General features: G+C 36.5%; 1 protein-coding gene across 6 annotated transcripts in view; it reads left to right on the forward strand.

Moving 5' to 3' along the window:
* Nucleotides 1-21,810, forward strand: part of NAA25 (N-alpha-acetyltransferase 25, NatB auxiliary subunit) — a 75,340-nt gene extending 53,530 nt beyond the window's left edge. For 3 of the 6 annotated variants that reach the window (XM_081283397.1, XM_081283396.1, XM_081283398.1), the window contains 9 exons: nucleotides 844-995; nucleotides 1,707-1,832; nucleotides 4,888-5,131; nucleotides 5,767-5,890; nucleotides 7,101-7,166; nucleotides 9,136-9,233; nucleotides 11,656-11,766; nucleotides 14,144-14,290; nucleotides 18,823-21,810. In XM_081283397.1, the coding sequence (XP_081139523.1) occupies nucleotides 844-995; nucleotides 1,707-1,832; nucleotides 4,888-5,131; nucleotides 5,767-5,890; nucleotides 7,101-7,166; nucleotides 9,136-9,233; nucleotides 11,656-11,766; nucleotides 14,144-14,290; nucleotides 18,823-18,945 (1,191 nt within the window). In that variant the 3' untranslated portion in view covers nucleotides 18,946-21,810. Of the gene's footprint in view, nucleotides 1-843; nucleotides 996-1,706; nucleotides 1,833-4,887; nucleotides 5,132-5,766; nucleotides 5,891-7,100; nucleotides 7,167-9,135; nucleotides 9,234-10,264; nucleotides 10,345-11,655; nucleotides 11,767-14,143; nucleotides 14,291-18,822 lie in introns of those variants that run through there. The other 3 variants (XM_081283399.1, XM_081283400.1, XM_081283401.1) reach the window with 3 other exon arrangements.
* Nucleotides 21,811-22,882: the final 1,072 nt, after the last annotated feature.

Here is a 22,882-nt window from a genome sequence, read left to right on the forward strand (position 1 = left end):
TATGCTTTAATCTACAGTTAAAACACATACTAAATGTTTCCTTCACTTGTCTATGGAAGTTTCTAGAAGAGGTCTTAGGTAGTTCAGATGGACAAACTTGTTCTTGAAGTTGTTCTGTCCTCAGAATTGATTATAACATTAACTTTTATGAGTCTTTGGTGTCTTTTTTCTATTCTGGTGTAATACATATATGTCCTATGTGTGTGGTACATTGTGCAGAAAGAAACAAAACCAAGGAGTAACCTTTTTGTAAAAGAGTGACTTTTATTTTGGGTACGTGGAGGTGGTTCCATTATTCTGGCATCTTCGGAACCTTTATATAAAACAGCTGGTCTTGGAAGCAGAAAAACATGGAGTAATATCCCTTCCAGAATGGCACTAAGCAAATTTTTTATTGATGTGGCCTCACAAAACCTCCAGTCCTATTGCATTGAGAGATATGACTGACAAGAGAAGGTCTGTGGGATGGTAGTGGCAGTTGGGTGTTGTGAATAGTAATATTAGTAAAGAACCCATTTGACTCTGGTACAGAAAGGAAGAAAAGTAACATTATAAAGAACTGATATTCTGTACTTGATAATAGAAACTTTTAAAGATTGGATTCAAAGCTTTTCTTTTTTTTTAATGATTATTTATTTATTTATTTTTTATTGGTTGTTCACAACATTACAAAGCTCTTGACATATTTCATACATTAGATTGAAGTGGGTTATGAACCCCCAATTTTACCCCATCAAAGCTTTTCTTAATTTTAGCTTGAATATTTTGTTTTGGCTGGCACGGTTTGCTTACAGTGTCTGTCCTGTGAAATATTTATACCAAGATGATGTCTTTCCTTCCCAGACCTCAGAATATATTATTCAAGCTTACAAATATGGTGCATTTGAGAAGATCCCAGAGTTTATCGCTTTTAGGAACAGGCTGAATAATTCTCTTCATTTTGCACAAGTCCGTACTGAACGGATGCTGTTGGACCTTCTACTTGAAGCAAATATGTAAGTATTACACAAAAGGGGGGAAAAAACTCAAATGAAGGGATTAAATCAGATTCTAAAAGCCATTAATGCACTCATGGTGTCATTACCAGGCTTAGGATAAGGAAAAAACAGGGGGAATGAAAGAAAAGGGGTGGGAACATAGAAAACAGAACTTTGGCCTGACATAAAGAATGGTAGAACTGCAGTGGCACACAACTGTAACCCAGAAGCTTGGGAGGATGAGGTAGAAGGATCGTGAGTTCAAAGCCAGCCTCGGCAACTTAGCAAGGCCCTGTCTCTAAATGAAATACAAAATAGCACTGAGGATGTGGCATAGTGGTTGAGTGCATCTGAGTTCAATCCCTGGCACCACCCCCACCCCCATCCCCCACAAATAAAAAAGAATTATAGAGAATTGCCAGCACCATCTCAGATCCTCTACAGGAGTCGTTTTATACATGCTCATTCTCTTGATCCATATTATGCTTACAAGTTTCCCTTTGCACTACAAATGGGATTTCAGGAGTTAGTGCTGATTCATTACTTTGTTTGACCTTCTCTTGTCTTGGAGTAAGTCGGCATGATTTTTACTTGGTTGTATATCACCTTATATGAACCCTTATTTCTTAGAATAATTTTTTTCTTTTTTCTTCCTTTCTTTCTTCTAAAACAATGTTGAAAACGTTTTCATGACTATTTTCCTATTGAAATAAATTCTATATATCGCAGATCAACCAGCCTAGCAGAAAGTATAAAGTCAATGAATCTTAGGCCAGAAGAAGATGACATTCCATGGGAAGATTTGCGAGATAACAGAGATTTAAATGTTTTCTTCAGCTGGGATCCAAAAGACAGGTAACTAAAATTTAACTCCAAGCCATTTCTCTTTCTTTTTTGGTACCAGGGATTGAACTCAGGGGCACTTGACCACTGAGCCACACCCAGCCCTTTTTTATATTTTATTTAGAAATAGGGTCTCACTGAGTTGTTGAGCTACCTCAATTTTTTGCTGAGGCTGCATTTGAACTTATGATCTTTCTGACTCATCCTCCCGAGCTGATGGAATTACAGGAGTAAACCACCACTCCTGGCCAAGCCATTTATTTCTAAAGGATTAGGATGAATCCAGTTGGGTATGGTGGTGCTGGCCTGTAGCCTATAGTTATTTAGGAGGCTGAGGCAGAAGGATCGCAAGTTTAAGGTCATATTGGGCAATTTCGAGAGACCATATCTCAAAATAAAAAGGACTGGGCATGCATCTCAGTAGCGTATTTGCCTAACATGTGTGAGGCCCTGGGTTCAATCCCTAGCACTGGATGGGTGGGAAGAATTAGGTTTAATCTGATAGTTGTTTAGAAAAATCTCTTTTACACAAATATAAAATAATATGTTTGTTGTTGGGATAAGAAAATATAGTTAAGCCAGAAGAAGAAAATACGTCTCACCCCTTTGCTACTTCATAGTATATATGAGAATGAATTTTAAATGGATTAAAGATTATATGCCAGAACTCATTAGAAATTCTAGAAGATAGAAAATATTTTTAAGTGGGTAGGAAAAACCTTTCTTAACATATAAACAGTGGAAATGTAAACATAAAGGATTTAACTTATGTAAGTAAAAATGGCAAGCTTGTTACATTCTAAAAATTTATGGTAAATAAATTGGTAAATTTGTTTGTGTGTGATGTACACACACGTTATATATATTTATACATATACCTTTTTTTTAGTACTGAGGATGAAACCTAGAGTCTTACATGCGCTAGGCAAGTGCTGTACTACTGAGCTCTGTCCTTAGGCCCTGATTTTTTCATTTATGTTAATACCCCTGATCTGTATAGAGAAAATACATACTCACCCCCTGCCATCCTTCTTCTTCAGTGATTGAACTGGAAGTAATTGAACTCCGGGGTATTCTACCACTGATGCATATCCACGTCCTTCTTAAATTAAAAAAAAAAAAAAAATGACAGTTTTGCTAAATTGGTCTTGAACTTTCGATTCTTTACTTCAGACTCCTGAGTCATTAGGTTTATAGTGGTGCACCACACCTGGCTGAGGACTCTTAATAGATCAATAGAGAAGATAACAAAGAAACAGTGTGGGTAGAGGGTGTAACAAGAAGTTCAAAGAAATGCATTTTCAGTGATTAAGATTTTATTTCTAACAAAAAGGATTGGTGGTTATGTAGAATGATGCTTGTTATTATGTATATGTTGTGGCACAATTTTATAGAGCCTTCATGTAGGGAATTCTGGTGATATATAACAAGATTTGAAATGCCACATATGGTCTGCTAAGCAGATCTGCTTCTGGGGAAGTTGAGCTTTAAGGAAGTAGACAACTTGCAAGTGTGTATATATTAGATAGTTTTGCAAATACTATGACTCATAGGTTGCCAAAATCACATTGGGTGATTTGCTAGAATGATTACAGGGGCTTAGGTTTATTATAGCAAAAGAATAGATGATGGGAACAGCAAGGAAAGAGGAGTAGGCAGAGTATGGAGACTTCCATACACAGATTTCCACTGTGTGTTCTCTCTTTTTTAAAAATTTTTTTAGTTGTTGACAGACCTTAATTATATTTATTTATATGTGGTGCTGAGAATCAAACCCAGCGCCTCACACATGCCAGGCAAGCGCAATACCGCTGAGCCACAGCCCCAACCACCACTGCGTTCTCTTTTTATGAAGGAACACAATGAGTGCTCTCTTTCTTCAGCAGGGAAAAATGCTGTAACATGTGCTGTGTTTCTATGCCTACCATTTTTATTCACTGGTTCATGGACAAACTCTTTGTCCAGCATGTACCAAAATCCTAGATTCTCAGAGGAAACAAATTGTTCACTGTAAACTATATGGTTTCTACAAACAGTCTGGATATAGTAAGCCATTCTTTTTTTTTTTTTTTTTTTTTTGCTTTTTATTGTTTTATAATGTTGTATTTTTCATACCTTTATTTTATTTGTTTATTTTTATGTGGTGCTAAGGATGAAACCTAGTGCCTCACACATGCTAGGCAAGTTCTCTGCCCTGGCCCACATAAATATTATTTTAAGTGCAAACATAGATAGATATTTCGATATTGTTGGGAATTAAATGCAGGGCCTTCCATGTGCTAACCACACACTCAAGATATATGTATAAATATATATAACGTGTATGTACATCACACACAAACCAATTTACCAATTTATTTACCATAAATTTTTAGAATGTAACAAGCTTGCCATTTTTACTTACATTTCAATGCATTCTACCATTGAAATTCACTTTTGCAATGCAGATGTATAAAAATGTACTTCAGTTACATTTTTATACATCTGTATTGCAAAAGTCTGAATGGATATATACCAAACTTGTTAATACTCTGGGTATTTGGTTATCAGGGCACTTTTCCTTCCCAATTTTTACTTTTCTGTCATTTGAATTGGCGGGCGGGGGTCGGGCGGGCAACTGGGGATTGAACCCAGTGGTGCTTAACTGCTGAGCCACATCCCCAGCCCATTTTATTTTTTATTTTGAGACAGGGTCTCCCTGAGTTGCTTAGGGCCTTGCTACACTGCTGAGGCTGGCCTCAAACTTGGGATCCTCTTGCCTCAGCTGCCAGAGCTGCTGGGATTACAGGTGTGTGCCATCACCTCCAGCTGTCAAACTTTTTGTATCATGTAGTACTTTAATTATCAGAGAAAAAAGTCCTGGGGAAATTAAGTTAGGAAAGTTACCATGCCCATTTTTATTGATAGTGAAATGGGGATTCAGAAGATTTTTGGCTTTAAGATCATCCAAATACTAAGTGAAAATTGGAACCATTCAGCAGTGTCTTGACTGGTAAAAGTGAATGTTGCAAGCTTTGAAGGCAACAGGTTGAATAAAATGGATGGTCTGAGGATGTTTTTGTTTAAGGGATGTTTCTGAAGAACATAAGAAACTTTCCTTGGAGGAGGAGACCATGTGGCTAAGAATCCGTTCCTTAACATTGAGGCTGATCAGTGGCCTTCCAAGTCTTAACCACCCTGTGGAGCCAAAGAACTCTGAGAAGACTGCGGAGAATGGTGTATCCTCACCCATTGATATTCTTCGTTTGCTCCTTCAACAGCTAGAGGTGGCCGTGGAGACAGGAAAGCGATTTATTGAAAAGGAAATTCAGGTATCATATATTTAATTTGTCATTAAAGCTTCAATGATTATATTTATGATTGTCATTCAATTAGGACTTTGGGGTTGACCAAATAGTAAAGAATAGAATTTTTTCTCCCCCAATTTATGGTATCTGGAGTAAAAAGAGGAATATTATACATGGAGAAGAAATTGCAGACGCTTTCCCAATACCCAGGCTGGATAATGAAGAAAAGCATAATTTTTTGGGTGTGTGATGATAAATTTCTAATAGCTATCAACAAATTCATATGCCATTTCTATTTTTACTATAATGGTCAGAAAATACTTTGCTGATTAATGGTTTTTCATTAAATCACCGAAACGTTTATTTATTTATTTATTAGTTTTAGGTGGACACAATTGTGGTGCTGAGAATTGAACCTCACTCATGCTAGGCAAGCTCACTACCACTTAAGCCATATCCCCAGCCCTTGTTTTGTTTTGTTTTGTTTTGTTTTTTAATTGTGGTGCTGGGGATTGAACCCAGGGCCTTGTGCATGTGAGGCAAGCACTCTACCAACTGAGTTATATCCCTAGCCCCAAAATAAGTTTTATCCAGTAGTTAACAAAGCTTTATTTTCTTCTTTTGAATGAATTAAAGGATATTATTTTCCCTCTTTCTAGTATCCTTTCCTTGGTCCTGTACCTACCAGAATGGGTGGATTCTTTAACTCTGGCTGTTCTCAATGCCAGATAAGTTCTTTTTATCTTGTTAATGATGTTTATGAGCTGGATACCAATGGTTTAGGTAAGTAAGTATTTTCTTGCATGTGAATTTCCTGGGTTTTTGTCATTGAAAACTTAGTAAATGCAATGAAACATCTATAACCTCAGATACTTAGCAATATGGAGTAGATGAAAGCTGGAAGCTGCTCTGGCAATGTCTGGTTTAGTATTCAAGAGGGCACATTCACAGATTTCAAAGTAATGTTTTAGAATCCTGATTTTTTTCCCCATATTTAAAGGGACTTGTTACGTCCAACAGTTGACTTATTGAAAGATTATTGAATTTTTGTTTTTTTGGATACTGGGGATTGAACCCAGAGGTGCTTAACTACTGAAACACACATCCCCAGCACCAAAAGTATTTTATTTTGATACAGGGTCTCGCTGAGTTGCTTGGATTCTCACTATGCTGCTGAGGCTAGCTTTGAACTCAACAGTCTTCCTGCCTCAGCCTCTTGAGCCATTGGGATTACAGGCATGCACTACCGTACCTAGCTTTAGATTGAATTGGATTTAAAAATTAAGTTCCAAATTTTGTGGATAAATTCCCAAGCTTTCAACCCAATGAGAATCACAAATATTTCTCTTTTTCAAAATCATAAAGTTTATAGATCCTATCATTTACAAGAATTTTTAAGCACTCAGCAGGTTTCAAGTCCTCAAAGAGAATTTCAGGTAGTACCTATGGTGGAAAGGTGATTAAATGCTCCCCTGCCCTTTTAAATTTGTCTATTTTAATTGTGTACATATGACAGCAGAATGCATTTTGATTCTTTGTACACAATTGCAGCACAACTTTTTATTTCTCTGATTGTACAGGATGTAGCATCGCATCATATGTGCAGTCATACATGTACCTAGAGTAATAATGTCCATCATATTCCACCATCTTTTCTGCCCCTATACTTCTCCGCTATCCTCCTCTCCTTGCCTAATCAAAGTTACTTCATTTTTCCCATGGGCTCCCGCTTCTCTTCTTCTTTTTTTTTTTTTTTTTTTTTTTAATTTTTATTTATTTATTTATTTATTGGGGGGTGGGTGCTGGGGTTTGAACCCAGGGCTTCGTATGTGCAAGGCAAGCACCTACCAACTGAGCTATATCACCAGCCTTAGATTCGTAAGTTCTTAAGAGGAAAAAAATAATTCTTACTGTGTGTTGTTTACAGGTATTGACTATGCTTTTTATGTTAATAAGAAAATGAAAGTTTTAAATTTTTATCTTTCAATTTCAGAAGATACAGTGGAGATACAGGAACGGATAGAGAATAGTCTTAAGTCTTTACTAGAACAGTTAAAGGGTGAGTTTTTGTTTGTTTGTTTGGTTTTTGCGGTGCTGGGGACTGAATCTAGGACCTTATGCATTTTGAGTGAGGAAGCAAAAATCATGTCCCCAGTCTGGAGGATGAGTATTCTTACTGTAGATTATTGTATGTGGTTGTTTGGCAGTAGCTCAATTTTTATATATATAAACTTGAAGTAGGATTTGAAAATAATGATGCATATTTTTAGAATTTTTAAAAACCAGTTCTTTAGTATTAAAAGTTAATTTTTTATTACAAAAGTATTAGATACCTATTATAAACTGGTACACAAGTGAGTAAGGTCTTTTTTCCTTTGCCAGACAATTGTCTATAGACTTTTTAATGCTTTGGAGTCAATATTCATAGATGCCACCTACAGCCATTCATATGTATGTGAAAATACATAGTAGTAATTTCTTTTAAGATATGAAAAGGTATATATAACACAGGTTCGTTCCTTTGCACACCTGCGATTCCCACCCCCCTTCCCTTTTTTTGGGGGGGAGGGGTTAATTCTGGGGATTGAACCCAGGGACGCAGGGGCACGTCACACTCAGCCATATCCCCGTGTCTTTTTATTTTGAGTCAGGGTCTCAATAATTTGGCTGAGGCTGCCTTTGAACTTAAGCTTCTCCTGCTTTAGCTTCCTGAGTGGCTGGGATTAAAGGATGCACCACCATACACAGATAATGTAGGCTTTTTTAATTTTATTTTTTAAATTTTCCTGGATACCTATGTAATTCTATCTATCTGTTCATATGTATATATGTTCACTTTTTTTTTAATTTATTTTTTTTTAAAGAAAGAGAATTTTTTAATATTTATTTTTTAGTTTTTGGCAGACACAACATCTTTGTATGTGGTGCTGAGGATTGAACCCGGGCCGCACGCATGCCAGGCGCTTGAGCCGCTTGAGCCACATCCCCAGCCCTATATGTTCACTTTTAATAATACATAATATTCTGAAATGTCAGTATAACAAATTTACTTGTGAACTCCTCTGTTTGACATATACTTGCATTATTTCTTACATTTATAATAATGTTGAAATTCATATCTTGGGACACAGTGTTTGAGTAATTATTTGGTTATTTCCTTGGGATAAAATTTCCTTGAAATGGAATTGTTGTTAAAAGGGTATGTATGTGGGCTGGGGGTGTGGCTCAGTGATAGAGCGCTCTCCTAGCATGTTCGAGGCACTGGGTTCCATCCTCAGCACCACATAAATAAGTAAAATAAAGGTATCTAACGTAAAAAAAATAAAGGTATATATGCATTCTAAATCTGTAAGGGTCGGTCTTCTCAGGGACCTAAATGGTCTTTTACTTTATTGCTCATATGAAAGATGTCTGAAAATTAAAAGATGAGCAAGAGTATAAGAATAAAACATAGCCTCTGTTATGAAGATGAATTTCTGTAGTATACTTTCTTGGTCTTTCATTCCACGATACAAGTTCTTCTAAATCATTCACTCAATTTTAATTTTATTGGGACCATGCGTGACCTATTTTTGAGATATCTTAGACTCTGCAATTAATTAATTAATTTATGGTGGGGATTGAATTCAGGGTTTATGTACATGCTAGGTAAGCACTGTACACACTGAGTTATCTCTAGCCCTTTTTTAAAAAATTTTATTTTGAGACAGTCTCAATAAATTACCTAGGCTGTCCTTGAACTTGTGCTCCTTCCTGATTCAGCCTACCAAGTAACTGGGTTTATAGGTTTATCACACTATACCTGGCGAGAATATATTATTTTGAAGTCTGTACAGCCATAGTAAATATGACTTAGTGGCTTAAAATAGTTATTCTCTAGTTTTTGGTTCACTGTGGTTAAAAAAAAAAGTTTCTGAACTAAGCTTTTATATTTGCTTATTTTCTATTAGATTATATAGATTGTGTTCCTGAAAATAGCATTGAAACAAAAGGGGAATAAAACCATAAAAATATCTTTTTGTCTTCAGATGTCTTCAGTAGATGTAAAGGTGACCTCTTAGAAGTTAAAGATGGTAACTTGAAAACACATCCTACCCATTTAGAAAATCTTGTCTTCTTTGTTGAGGTAAGTTTTTGTTCTCTTCAACAATGAACAGGTAACAGGCACCATATTCCTGCAATTAATTAATTAATGAAATATAATTTTGAGGGGTGGAGACTGGGAAGTGAACCCAGTGGTGCTTTATTTATTGAGGTATATCGCCAGCTACCCATTCCCCCAGTTTTGAGACAAGGTGTCCCCAATTTGCCTAGATAGGTCTCTTACTTTAAATTTTCTGCCTCAGCTTCCTGAGTCTCTGGGATTACAGACGCACACCACTGCACCCGTCCTATACCTACAATTTAACCTCCATAATCCTGCTTTGTTTGTTTGTTTTGGTACCCCAGATTGAACTCAGGGGCACTTAACTACTGAACTACATCCCTGCAACCTTATTTTGAATTTTATTTAGAGACAGGGTGGTCTCACTTTGCGTTGTGCCTTGCTTTTTGATGAGGCTGGCTTTGAACTCATGATCCTCTTGCCTCAGTTTCACAAGCTGCTGGGATTACAGGCATGTGCCACTTCCTGTAATCATGCTTTTGTTTTGTAATCCTGCTTTTGTTAATTGAAAAGCCCTTTAAATCATTTTCTAAACCATCTCCTTCCAAGAATTCTACAATGATTTCATTCATAATGCTGAGGTAAAATTTATTGGAAGTTATTTTAGTGATTTCTCAGGTTACCCGGAATCATTCCAAATCTAGCTATTTTTCTCCTTTCCATTTTCTGACTCACCTTTTGTTTTTGTTTTGGTCTGGTTTGTTTTGTTTTGGTTTGGTTTTTTCTTTTTATTCCCGTTGTTGTTGTTGTTGTTTATTGGGTATTGAACCCAGGGGCACTTAACTACTGAGCCACATCCCTAGCTCTTTTTTATATTTTATTTAGAGATAGGGTCTCACTGAGTTGCTTAGGGCCTTACTAAGTTGCTGAGGCTGGCTTTGAACTCTTGATCTTCCTGCCTCAGCCTCCAAAGCCACTGGGATTACAGGTGTGTGCCACCACACCCGGCCTGACTCACTCTTTTTATTTTTATTTTTTAATATTTTTTTTAGTTGTAGATGGACACCGTATCTTTATTTATTTTACTGTGGTGCTGATGATCGAACCCAGTTACTCACACATATGAGGCAAGTACTCTACCACTGAACCACAAGCCCAGCCCATTATTTATTTATTTTTATGTGGTGCTGAGGATTGAACCCAGTGCCTCACATGTGCTAGGCAAGTGCTCTACCCCTGAGTCCTAACCCCAGACCTTGACTCACTCTTTGTTCTGGAGTTTAAGTTAGTTCTTTCAGCTTCTTACATTTTTTGTTATTGTTTACTAATTACTGAGATATTCTGCATTATGAAGGAGTCCCAGGTTTGATATAACCAAACTCTCTGGTTAGCTAGAGGAAAAAAGGATGATTGCATTCACTCATAATCCATTATCTTTCCTTTAATTCTGTCACAAAGTTGTTTACTTCTCCTTCCCTACTAGTCTAATTCCCCAAAAGCAATAATACTCTTGTCTGGCGACTAGCATATTAGAAATGCCAAAGAACTAAAGCAGTAACTGGATATGCACATATATGCACACACTGCAATATAGGAGGAGATTGGTAAATAGCTAATTTAATACAATCCAGGATCTGTGCTGATCAACTTGAGGGATCTTCTCTACCACCAAACTACATTTTCAGCCCTCTTTATTTTGAGACAGGGTTTTGCTGTGTTGCTTAGGGCCTTGCTAAATTTCTAAGGCTGCCTTGGAATTTGCTGTCCACCTGTCTCAGCCTCCCAAGGGGCTGGGATTCTATTTGTGTGCTATCATGCCCATCTCCATATATCTTCAGTCAAAATTTTTAAGTGAAATGGTATCTTACCTGTCTGGCAAAGCATGTGGGGAGAGCCATATTGTAAAGAATCTTTAGATTCAGTGCCTAGGAATTTGGACTAAGCAAAAAGGATGTTAATAGATCCCTAATTATACAGAGATGTGAAAGAAACAGAATGGAGTGGAGGATGTGGAGTTAGCTGGGAGAGCCAGAAGAAATAATAAAAAGGTAGGTAGGGTATTGCAGTATTCTGAGCAGAAGAAAAAGTGCTGAATCAACATGTGACTGTAGAAATGAAAGACTGGTGCTGCATAAAAGCCTGGATTCTATCCCCAGTTTCTCCCCAGACTGCTTTGTGCCCCCAAAGGAAGAACAAATAAAGATGTGAGAGTGAAAATAAATTCAGGGGAGAAATCGAAAGGAATTGCATAGGAATGTAGCTCAGAGGTATAGCACTTACCTAACATGTATGAGCCCCTTGTTGCATCCCCAGTAACCCTCCCCCACAAAAAAAAAGATTTGCACAGAACTTCCAGTTAGAATTTCTTTTTCAATTCATTGCCTTTATCTTCCTGATGGGATTGTAAGCTTGATTGATTATTTTGCACATTTTCCACTTTCAGACTATTTCTGTTATCCTTTGGGTGTCCAGTTACTGCGAGAGTGTCTTGCGACCATACAAAATAAGTTTACAGAAAAAGAAAAAGAAGAAAAAAGAAACCAGTATCATCATGGTAATAACAGAAAAACACAAATAACAATCTAGCTACAGACTGTTTTTTCTTTTCAAAAGTTTTCTTGCATGTTTTAAGAGTCATTAGGATCTTAAAAGTTTTCATTTTCTCTTTTTTTTTTTCTTCTTTTTTAAAAGAATCTTACTAGCTGGTCACTTGCTCAGGCTGATCTTGAATTTATGGATTTAAGCAATCTTCCTGCGTCAGCTTCCCAAATTGCTTGGATTATAGACACATGTCACTGTGTACATCTTAGACTATTTCTTGAGTGAAAAGCATGAGCCACCGGGCTCTCATGTTTATATAACATATATGTGTTTATATGTTTATATGTGTTTAAAAATTGAAGTTTTCTGATATTTCTTTTGTCGTTATTATGGATTGAATCCAGGGACATTTTGCCACTGAGTAACATCCCTAGCTCTCTTTATTTTTAATTTTGAGACAGGGTTTCACTGAGTTGCTTAGGGCCTTGCTAAGTTACTGAGGCTGGCCTTGAATTTGCAATCATCGTGTCTCAACCTCTTGAGTTGCTACTACTACAGGTGTGTATCACCACACCTTGCTAGATAATATATGATCTGATCTTCGTTCAAGTTTCCTCTCATAGAAGTATTTTTCTTAGTGTCTATACTTCCCCACTTCCCTAATACCCGACTAGAAATTAAAGTTAGGGATGCTTTATCACTAAACTAAATCCCCCACCCTTTTTATTTTTTGTTTTGAAACAGAGCCTCCGATAAGTTCCCAGGCTATCCTTGAACTTGCTATCCTACTGCTATCCCACTGCTCCTGGCCTATTGATAAGTTTTGCTCTGTTGGTTTCTTAATAATGTTATTAATCCTCATTATAAATGAAGCAATTTAAAAAATTTTTTTTTAGTTTTCAATGGATCTTTATTGATATGCAGTGCTGAGAATCGAACACTGTGCCTTACACATGCTAGGCAAGTACTCTACCACTGAGCCACGACCCCAGCCCAATGAAGCAATTTTTTCTTAAATTGTCATTTTTTTTAAAGCATTCTTTTTTTTTTTTAACCTTTATTTTTTATTTATTTGTTTTCGTGTGGTGCTGAGGATCAAACCCAGTGCCTTGTACATGCTAGGTGAGCGATCTACCCATGAGCCATGACCCAAGCCCTCATTTGTTTTTTGTTGTTGTTTTTTTTTTTTTGAGAGAATTTTTTTTTTAATATTTATTTTTTCAGTTTTCCGTGGACACAACATCTTTATTTTTATGTGGTGCTAAGGATGGAACCCAGCACCCTGTGCATGCCAGGCAAGCGAGTTACCACTTGAGCCACATACCCAGCCCCCTCATCTGTTTTTTAATGAATGATTTTTTTTTTTTTCCTTTTTCTCTGGGGTATTGGGATTGAACTCAGGGACTTTTAACCACTGAGCCACATCCCCAGCCTTATTTTGTATTTTATTTAGAGACAAGGTCTCACTGAGTTGTTTAGTGCCTTACCATTGCTGAGGCTGGCTTTGAACCTGCAATCTTCCTGTCTCCGTCTCCTGAGTTGCTGGGATTAAAGAATATCTTGAATGTTTTCTAGTTTGGCATCATGTTTAGAAAGGCTTTTCAAAATTTGTTAGCCAAATTATCTTTTGGTATTTTCTTGGAGGTTTCTTTTTTTCTTTTTGAGATTTATTAACTGTCATTTAATTTCCCTCATGTCTTTCAGTTTATCTTGGGCCTTTTTTCATTCTGCTCATTTTTCACCCCTATGGTATGGGGGATGAGACTCAGGACTTTGTGCATAGTAAGCAGGGGCTCTTCCATGTAGTTGCACCCCCAGCACTTTGTCAATTTACTTATAAAAAGAGTTGTTCATGAATACAATTTACTTACTATAACCCCCCCCCCCCCCACCGCCGCCCGCCTGGCTTCAATATAACTTCAAAATGTATCTAATATCTGTTAGGACACTATTCCCCTTCTCTGTTCTTTTTTCTAAATTTTCTTGTTTGTTGCTATCTTTTACTTTTTCTATTCAAACTTAGATTATTATGTTTCTGTTTTCCAGTAATATTATTGGAAATCTTAAAGAAATGAAGAGAGGTGGTAGAGTTTCCTGGTTGGCTGTATGTTGAATGATGAAGTAATATATTTTCTAGTAGATTCTCTTCTCTCTAATTCTCCAGAATATAATAAAAACTCACTTTAACAAATGCTTAAGTTTTCCTTTTTTGAGTTTGCAGTTATATTGTTTAGTGATGTATGTATGTATGTGTATATATATATATATATATATATATCTCCATTCCTGTCATGGTATAGCATGCAATCAGCATACCTACATGTTGTAAGTAATACAATGCGTTTGATAGTATTTCATCTTTTTAAAAATGTTTTAAATCCTGTTCCCAGCCACCTGTCTTCACCAGTTTCCAAGACTATGTTTCTGGACTTCAGACTTTAATTTCTAATGCTGTGGATCATATTAAGGGACTTGAAACACATCTAATTGCACTTAAGCTTGAAGAACTTATTTTAGAGGACACTTCTTTCTCCCCGGTAAGAGATTATAGATACTCAGCAATGTTTTTTTGTTTTTTAATATATATATATATATTTTCAAATGTTTCTTTATCAAAAGTACAAATCAATTTTCAGTCCATCATTTTCTTCTTATAAGACTAGCTGGGTGTGGCGGTATATGCTTGTAATTACAGCTACTGCAGAGGCTGAAGCAGAAGTATCTCAAGCTCAGGCTATCCTGGGCAACCTAGTGAGACCCTGTACCAAAACAAAAAATACTGGGGATATAATATGTTTAGAGATACAACACTTGTAGGCTTGATATCCTGTATCCCAAAACAAAACCAACCAACAACCACCAAACCCAAAACAAAACCCAGAAAGCATTAAAAAAAAAAAAAAAAAAAAAGACTTGTGAATGAAAGTGCTTTGGCAGAAGTTTTCTGTTGTTGTGTTGGTTGTGGGATTCCCCACCCCTTTTATATTTTTGGGGTTATGCTTTCACCATTAAAACTAATGCTAGCATTATGAATTGTTTCCTATTTTGAGTACCAGATGGAATTAGATATACTCTTAAGATTCAAGAACAATCTCCATAAAATTTACAAGCTGTTGAGTAGGCTGCCTTCCTCGCCACCCTAATAATTATCACCTGAAGAAAGAGATTCTAGACATCAGAAATAATTATGTTACTTGATCATTAGGCTAGAATAAGCTAGCCAAAAACTGAATGAATGGAACCAAGTATGAATCATTGTTCACAACCATTAGATGTCTCCTGATATTATTTTAGGACCGTTTCTTAAAATTCTCCTAGTTGTTAGCAAAATGCTTGTAATGTTTTGCCTTTAAAATATGGGTCTCCTCTCTCCTCCCCTTGTGCGGGGGATTAAACCCAGGGCCTCACACACAATAGGCAATTGGTCTACCACCGAAATGCATGCACCTTCAGCCTCTAAAATAGGGATTTATTTAATAAAATATATGGATTCTTTCTGGTCAATGTTAATTCACTCACCTGGAGTCAGCTTAGGATTTTGGTAGGAACCAGAAGGGCAGTGATAAAGCAATCTGTTTCTAGTCAGCTGCTCTAACAATGAAATTCTGATCTTAGATAATATTTTCATCTAGTAGGTGTCTGACTTAAATCTTTGCTGATGAGGGAACTCATCCAGTAATCTGAGGATGACTGTTGGCCTAGTTTCAGACACCCATCCAGACCTTCCTAGGGGAGAGAATGAATGGAATCTTGCTTGGTATACCAACTTTAAAAGAGTATAAGCTTCTCTTTTGTAAAGTTTAAACATGTTAGAGCTTTGAAAGTTGTGCTTACTGTGGGAAGGAGCCCAGAGCTTTTGACATACCAAAGACTGATTAGAGAAAGCAGTCTTGTTCAAAATGAAATGAATGAGTGAGACAATCTTATTGGAGTGGGTACTTTTGTGAAGAGTGATTAATTTTCACCAGGCACATGGAAATGGAGGAAAGCCATCCCAGGTAAAGGCACAGAGGTGGAAAATGAAATATATTTGGCACTCTGAGTCAGTTGGCAGGGGCATAGATATGGCATGTGGGAAGGACTGTTAATTGCATGGTGACAGACATAGTAGCCCTGCTGATTTATGACCACTGAGTTGTTATCTGCCTTCTTAAATGAGGACTCAATTTCAGTATTCTAGAAGTTGTCCTTAGCTTTGCAGTATAACCTTGGAAACGTTAGTTACTCTATCTGGGCATCAATTTCTTTATCTGTAAATGAAGATAATGATAACACCTATTTCATAGGATTATGGTGAGGATTAAACAAAGCAGTAATTAGCCTTTATTAATGTCATGATATATACAGTACAGTAAGCAATATCAACTACCAAATTGTTTCCACATAGTGCTGAGTAGTCTTTTGTGTGAAAAACAACAACAGTGGCTGGGACTAGAGCTCAGTAGTGGAGTGCTTGATTAGCACATGTGAGGCACTGGGTTGGATCATCAGCACCACATAAAAATAAATGAATAAAGGTATTTAAAACAAAAAAAAAATTGAATAACCCTCCTCAATTCAGTTTCCATTAGGTTCGCTTCTTTTTCATTTGCTTTCTTTTTTTCTAAAGTTGAAATCCAGCATTATAAGGTCTCTGGACTAGACCTGTAAGTCATATATCAACATCTTTTTTTGTGTATATTTATAGTCATTGAGAAAACATACGGTATTACTGTATTTTGAACTTTTTAAAAAGTACGGGGTGGCACACACCTATAATCCCAGCAGCTTGGAAGGCTGAGACAGGAGGATCATGAGTTCAAAGCCAGCCTCAGCAACAGCGAGGCGCTAAGCAACTCAGTGAGTCCCTGTCTCTAAATAAAATACAAAATAGGGCTGTGGATGTGGCTCAGTGTTTGAGTGCCCCTGGATTCAATCCCCAGTAAAACAGAAAAAGAAAGTAAAGTATTTACTCTGTTCTGCAGCTTGCCTGCAGAATCTGTTCAGATCTGTTCAGGTCAAGGTGCAATCACAGCAACTCAGTCTCAGCAACTTGGTCCAGTTTACGGCTTGGCAATTTAGCAACACCCTGTGTCAATCTCAAAACAAAAAATAGAGTGTTAAGGATGAAGCTAAATTGTAAAAGCTTCCCTGGGTTCCATCCCCAATACCATATACACACAGAATTTCCTTGGGCTAACTTATATAGACAAATCTTGTTCATTATAGCTGTATATTATTCAAAATAAAGATGCACCACAGTCATTGGTCATTTTAGCTTGTTTCTTGTGTGTTGGGAGGGTACTGGGGTTTGAAATCAAGGACACATAACCACTGAGCTAAATACATCACCTGCCCCTATATTTTCTGATTTGGAGGATTGAATCCAGAGATACTCTACCTCCCCAGCCCTTTTTATTTTTTATTCTGAGACAGGATCTGGCTAAGTTGCCCAAGCTGGCTTCAAACTTGAGATCTTCCTGCTTCAGCCTCCCAAGTAGCTGGGATATAGCTACATCATTGCACCCAGCAGGATGTTTCTTTATACAGCCACTCCTCAGTATCCATGTGGGATTTTCCCCCCCAGAATACATGCATGAATGCACACATACACTGAGGATACTCAAATTCCATGGGGGTTTAAGGCCCTTATAGAAAATTGTGTAGTATTTGCATCGAACCTAACACATCTTCCTGAATGTTTTAAATTATCTCCAGATTATTTACACATACTTAATATAATATACATGCTATGTAAACAGTTGTTATACTGTTTTGATATTAGTGACAAGAAAAACGCCTTAGCATGTTCTATATATACAGACTGAATTTTTTTTCTCTGAATAGTTTGGATATCCAGTTGATTGAATAAGTGGGTGCAGAACCCATGAATATGTAGGACCGAATTTATTTGCTTTTACATATATACTAAATGAAAATCAAATCTTTTATGGGTACTGAGGATTGAACCCAGTGCCTCATGTGTGCTAGGCAAGTAGTCTACCACTGAGCCACAACCCCAGCCCCTAGATAAGATCTTAAATCGCAGTATTCATGGGTCAAAAAATGTTACCTGCTTTCTTCTGTAGTCCTGGGCTTTGCAACTCTGCCAACTTTATTTAAACATACCCAGTCCTCAGCCATCTTCATTTCTATTTGTGAATACTCTCCCCCCCCTCTTTTTTTTTGCCACATTAAATATGTGGCAGCAATTATTTAACTCATACATTTCAGAAGGCCTAAGAAAGCTCTGTCTTTTATCATTTGGTGTCTTGTACTTACAGACTCTCAGTGTAGAGGGAGACTTGTTAGCATTGTAACTGGAAAAGATAAGAGTTGGTAAAGCTGAGACCCTTCAGTAGTGGCTATGATGATGTCTATTTTGAGGTAAAACAAAAAAATCAGACATCTCTAATTTTACACTTTGTGTAGCTAATAACAAAATAGTAATAATTTTATGTGCAAACTACTTAGTAATCATTTACCACCTTTTTTTTTTAAGATGGCTGCATTTGGTTTTTTTTAAGATGGTTGTTCACCTGGAGGTCTTATCCCCAAGAATGTAGCTTCAGAGGTTGCTCTTGAAGAAAAGATAAAAATTGCTCTTGAAAATGTTATACAATTTTTACACTTTCTTTGATAACTGTTTTTGGTGTTTGAATTTTTAAAAATATGTATTTTATTTTAGTTGTAAATGGACCTTTATGTATTTATTCTTATGTAGTGCTGAGACTCAAACCCAGGGCCTCACACATGCTAGCCAAGTGCTCTACCACTGAGCCATAACCCCAGTCCCCACCTTTTTTCTTGATGAAAAGCTACCTGTAAGAAATTTGCTTTCCTACTTTATATAACTTGTAACAAAAGTGCTGGATAGAATGCTTTTCTGAAGCAACAGGGTCTTAGTGAAAAACCACATTGAAAAATACCTGTGATTAGCTTTTAGCCTCTGCATTTTGATAGAAAATGACTCACTCTGTTCTGATGGAGCTTGCATTGAGGTAATGGTAGTTTTAACTTTTATCTGAGTAACTCTAATCTAGGAGAATCATTTTTGAGAAAAACCACTTAGTTTTCTCTTTCTTTGTAGGAAGAAAGAAAATTTTCAAAGACTGTGCAAGGGAAAGTGCAAAGCAGTTACCTACACTCACTTCTGGAAATGGGGGATCTGCTGAAAAAAAGACTTGAGACCACAAAGAAACTAAAAATTTAAGGAAGTGTGGACCACAGGCACTGATGACTCTACAGCAGAAAATGACGATACTATCTTCCCAGGCAAAAGCAACATCTGGTTGATCATCATTTTAATCCAGAACTTCCTCATAAAATGCATGAAGGACTTTGATTGTGAATTAATTTTTTTAGGTATTAAATACATACAGCTGACTAAATTATTGTATATAAACCAGAAGTAGGACCCTCATCTGGGTTTGACCACTTTTTATAAATGTTCATATGCATATGGCAGCAACAAGAGAACCCCTTACTTTTCTTCCCTCCCATCACCAGAAACATCTGGGAGGGGAAAGGGTTTCTATTCAAAAGCAGCAATAGAAATTAAGCATAAAGCATTGACCTCAAAACAGCTGGATGGCCCTCCCATTACAGCAGTGGGAGTTTAGTTTGTTCTTGAGCCATAGGAAGCAGAAAAGAGAAGTAGAGGGGGATATGACCAGGAGCAGGCCCTTTTCCACTGCAGCAGGTGCGTTTTGAGGCTTCCTCAAACCCAAGGCAGGTCCACAGCAGACCTCAGGTGAGATTTAGCATAATCACTTGCCCTGAAGGGCACTACTCAGATGACCACAGGTGCTGATTTTTTTTTTTTTTTTTTTTTTGGCCTAATAATTCTGATAGTCAAGATAGCCCCATTCACGTTCCTGTGAAAGTTAAATCTCAGATAGGGAGACAAGGAAGACCTTATTAATTTGTAGGTGTTTAGAGAGGAAAGTAGTACAGACCATTTAACAAGCCTGCTAAGGACTAGCTTGCTGTCTTTCATCCATTTGGGAAGTTTGGGAATCACTGTTTTCAAGAGAGGTGTACATAATTTATGCAGGCAATACTGATACTTATTTCATCAGTTTTGTGAGTTATATACTGCAGTCGATTCATGAATCATATGTGTATATATATGCTTGAAAATTAATTACTATTTTAGTGTTTTCAAGTGGGGGGCGGTTGGTGAAGAAGGAATATATATTATGGATTTAAACTAGGTTTTAAGTTTTAGGCTGGCAAAAGAAATGTTACCCAGTGGGTTTAATGTTCAGTCTACTTTCTTGAAACTTAAGAATTGTACCAGGATTGTGTTTACCTTGTTCACCTGGAGGTCTTGTCCCCAAGACTGTAGCTTCAGAGGTTGGTCTTGAAGAAAAGATAAAAATTGCTCTTGAAAATGTTATATAATTTTTACACTTTCTTTGTTTTTTTTTTTGTTTTGTTTTGTTTTGTTTTTTTTTTTTTTTTTTTTTTTTGGTGTGTGTGTGTGTGTTTGAATTCCTGCTTCTGTTTTTCTGTTTTAAAGTTAGTAATTTTATAAGGGCAAAGAAATGAATTTGATGAGGAAATTCCAACATCTGATGGAGGATTGGTCTTAAAGACCTTTTCAAGGTCCTTTCCTATGCACTGCTCCAGTGAAATGTGATACTTTTTTAAAAGCAACCAAAAACGCTGGGAAAATCTATGTATGCAAAGTTTGCATTTTGTCCCTCCTTGACTTTCTTATTGACAGTTTGATATGGTAATTAATAACTGTTTAAAAATTTTATTACCTGTTCAAAATAAGACTTGTTGGAAAACCTAGTCCACCAAGTAATTTCAAAACATCATATTTTATATAAATTTAGTAGCCACAACTGTCAAACACCCCATCCTAAAGGGAATAACTGTCCTCCTGAACAAGATGAACTGAACAACCCGATTGATTCTGAGTATCCTTTAATGACAACGTGTCATTAGTTCATATAACTATGACCTATTTTAGATGGAACTGTGTGTATTTGGGAGGGTGTGTGTATGGCTGTGTTCTTGGAATGATGTTTCTTTGCATATCCAAAAAAGTACTGTACAAAGAAATAGAAATGCTCTTTGATACAAGTCTATTGATCAGTCTATCATATGTATGCTTAATGGGCTGGCCTTGGTCAAGGACTGCAATGACTCTAATGGTCTGCCTAACTGGTCTCCTGCCTTGGAGTATCTGGGACCTCTACTGGTTTTACTGACAAATAATGTTACCTTGAAGTTATGCTTCTTTTGTTACTTGCTGATTTTCCTACTAAATGTAGCATTTCAATTAGATTCAACTCTAACATTTTGAGATTACTGTAAAAAGAATGAAATTATGCAGAAATGGCCAATATCTTATTAATCTGTTCCTTTGGAAACTGTCGTGCACTATAAATTGTGTACAGTTTAATATATATATAAAATACACACACACACGTGTGTGTATACATATATATATATATATTTACATGAGTAAAAAGCACCCTCTCCCAGCAATTGTATGTCATTGATATTTGAAGAGATTTCCCAAATAACCTGCTGCTGCTGCTGTTTTGGTTTATATGGTTTTTTTGTTTAGTTTTTCTGTGGTAAATTGATATTTAGAAAAAGGAAAGGAGGAAAAAAAAAAACTACTGTTTACAGACTAAAAAATTATTGCCTTTTATACTGCTGAGATCCTGAGTTAAAGACTCTCCAAAGTAAACATTTGGTTTAAGTCATTTACTTGATGGATAAAAGGTAGAGAAATTTTTAGTGTTCTCTACATAATAGAAAACAAATGCCTAGTTGTGTTGCCCATCAATTTTGTATATTCTCATAATTTTAATTGTTCAAAATTGCATTATATTTTGCAATCACTATGTTCAATCTGGATTTGTCTTTCATTTTAACTTTTAATATAAAAGGGGGTTTCAGTATATCTATAGGCTTGTTATTGAAACTCTTCCTGCTTATTTGATGTGATTTATTAATATGGGAAGTCCATATTCTTCCTTATTGAGAATTAAGTGAAACATAGCAAATCTAAAGTCGATGGGTTAATTTATATAAAACTTTCATTTTAAGTTGGCATTTCTGCCTGGTTCATTTTTGTCAGGTTCTTAGAAGCTACAACCTTCTAAATAGTATAACTCATCTCAATTTTGTATTAAAGAGCTATATACCCAGCAAAATTTTATTATTTGAAAATTATTTTTTTCCCCTAAGGCCACCATTTCTTTTGGCTTAAAAGCAGTACCTTCCATACTTGATTGCATTTACTTACTGACAATGCATCAAGATTCATAACTTTCAGGCTCTGCTTATTTAAGGGAAAATGAAACTCTCTGTCCTACTTATTAGTTGTTGGTGTGGGGAAAGGCCATAAATAGTTGTGTAGCAAAGTCCTGTTTAATATAAATCAGGGTATGTGATAGTGTTGAGTCACTTTGGATTGGGTCACTAGAGGATCTCTGTAACATTGGACATGAATGGTGAATGTTTGTCAGTCATAGAAAAAGGAAAACAGTTGGAAAGGCCTCAAGGAAGGGAACTGCTTAGCACGTTCCAGCAACTTAGTGAAAGGAGTGGAAAGGGGTCAGCATTTGGATAGAGTGCTAGACCAGATCAGTCAGGAACTAAAGCCAGGGGAAGGACTGAAACTTAGAATAAATGTAATGGAAGGTTACTGGAGAATTTCAGGCAGGTTGATGACCCAAGGGTATTTGAATCCAGACACTGAAATTCAAATTTTATTTGGGCAGATTGACTAGCTATTTTTCCTGAGTTTTCTTTCTGTTCTGTGACAGAAAAATCATTTTATGTATTTCTGAAGGGTCAGTTTGGGCCTGTTTTTTCAGTTATAACTTAACTCCCTACCAGTGTTCTCTTTTCCTTTAACTAAAAGCAGGTATGTACCTGTACCTAACTAACTGCCATCCTTTGCTTTTCCTAAAAGTTTGGCTTGGATTTATATTTTTTTTATTATTCCCCTTGTTTTTGGATGCTATAGCCTTAATTGCAGGTACAAATTTCAGTTAAGATTGCAGGGTAAGCTACCATGAGTCGAAAGTTCATACAAATTGTGGAGTTCCTACTGCAGTTTGCTTGAGGGACAGAGCTTTTCTGCAACCTACAGTGTCCACATTATAGCCCAGGAAACA

This window comes from Spermophilus citellus, assembly GCF_964194105.1.
Source record: "Spermophilus citellus genome assembly, chromosome: 3".
NCBI classification, from domain to species: Eukaryota; Metazoa; Chordata; class Mammalia; order Rodentia; family Sciuridae; genus Spermophilus; species Spermophilus citellus.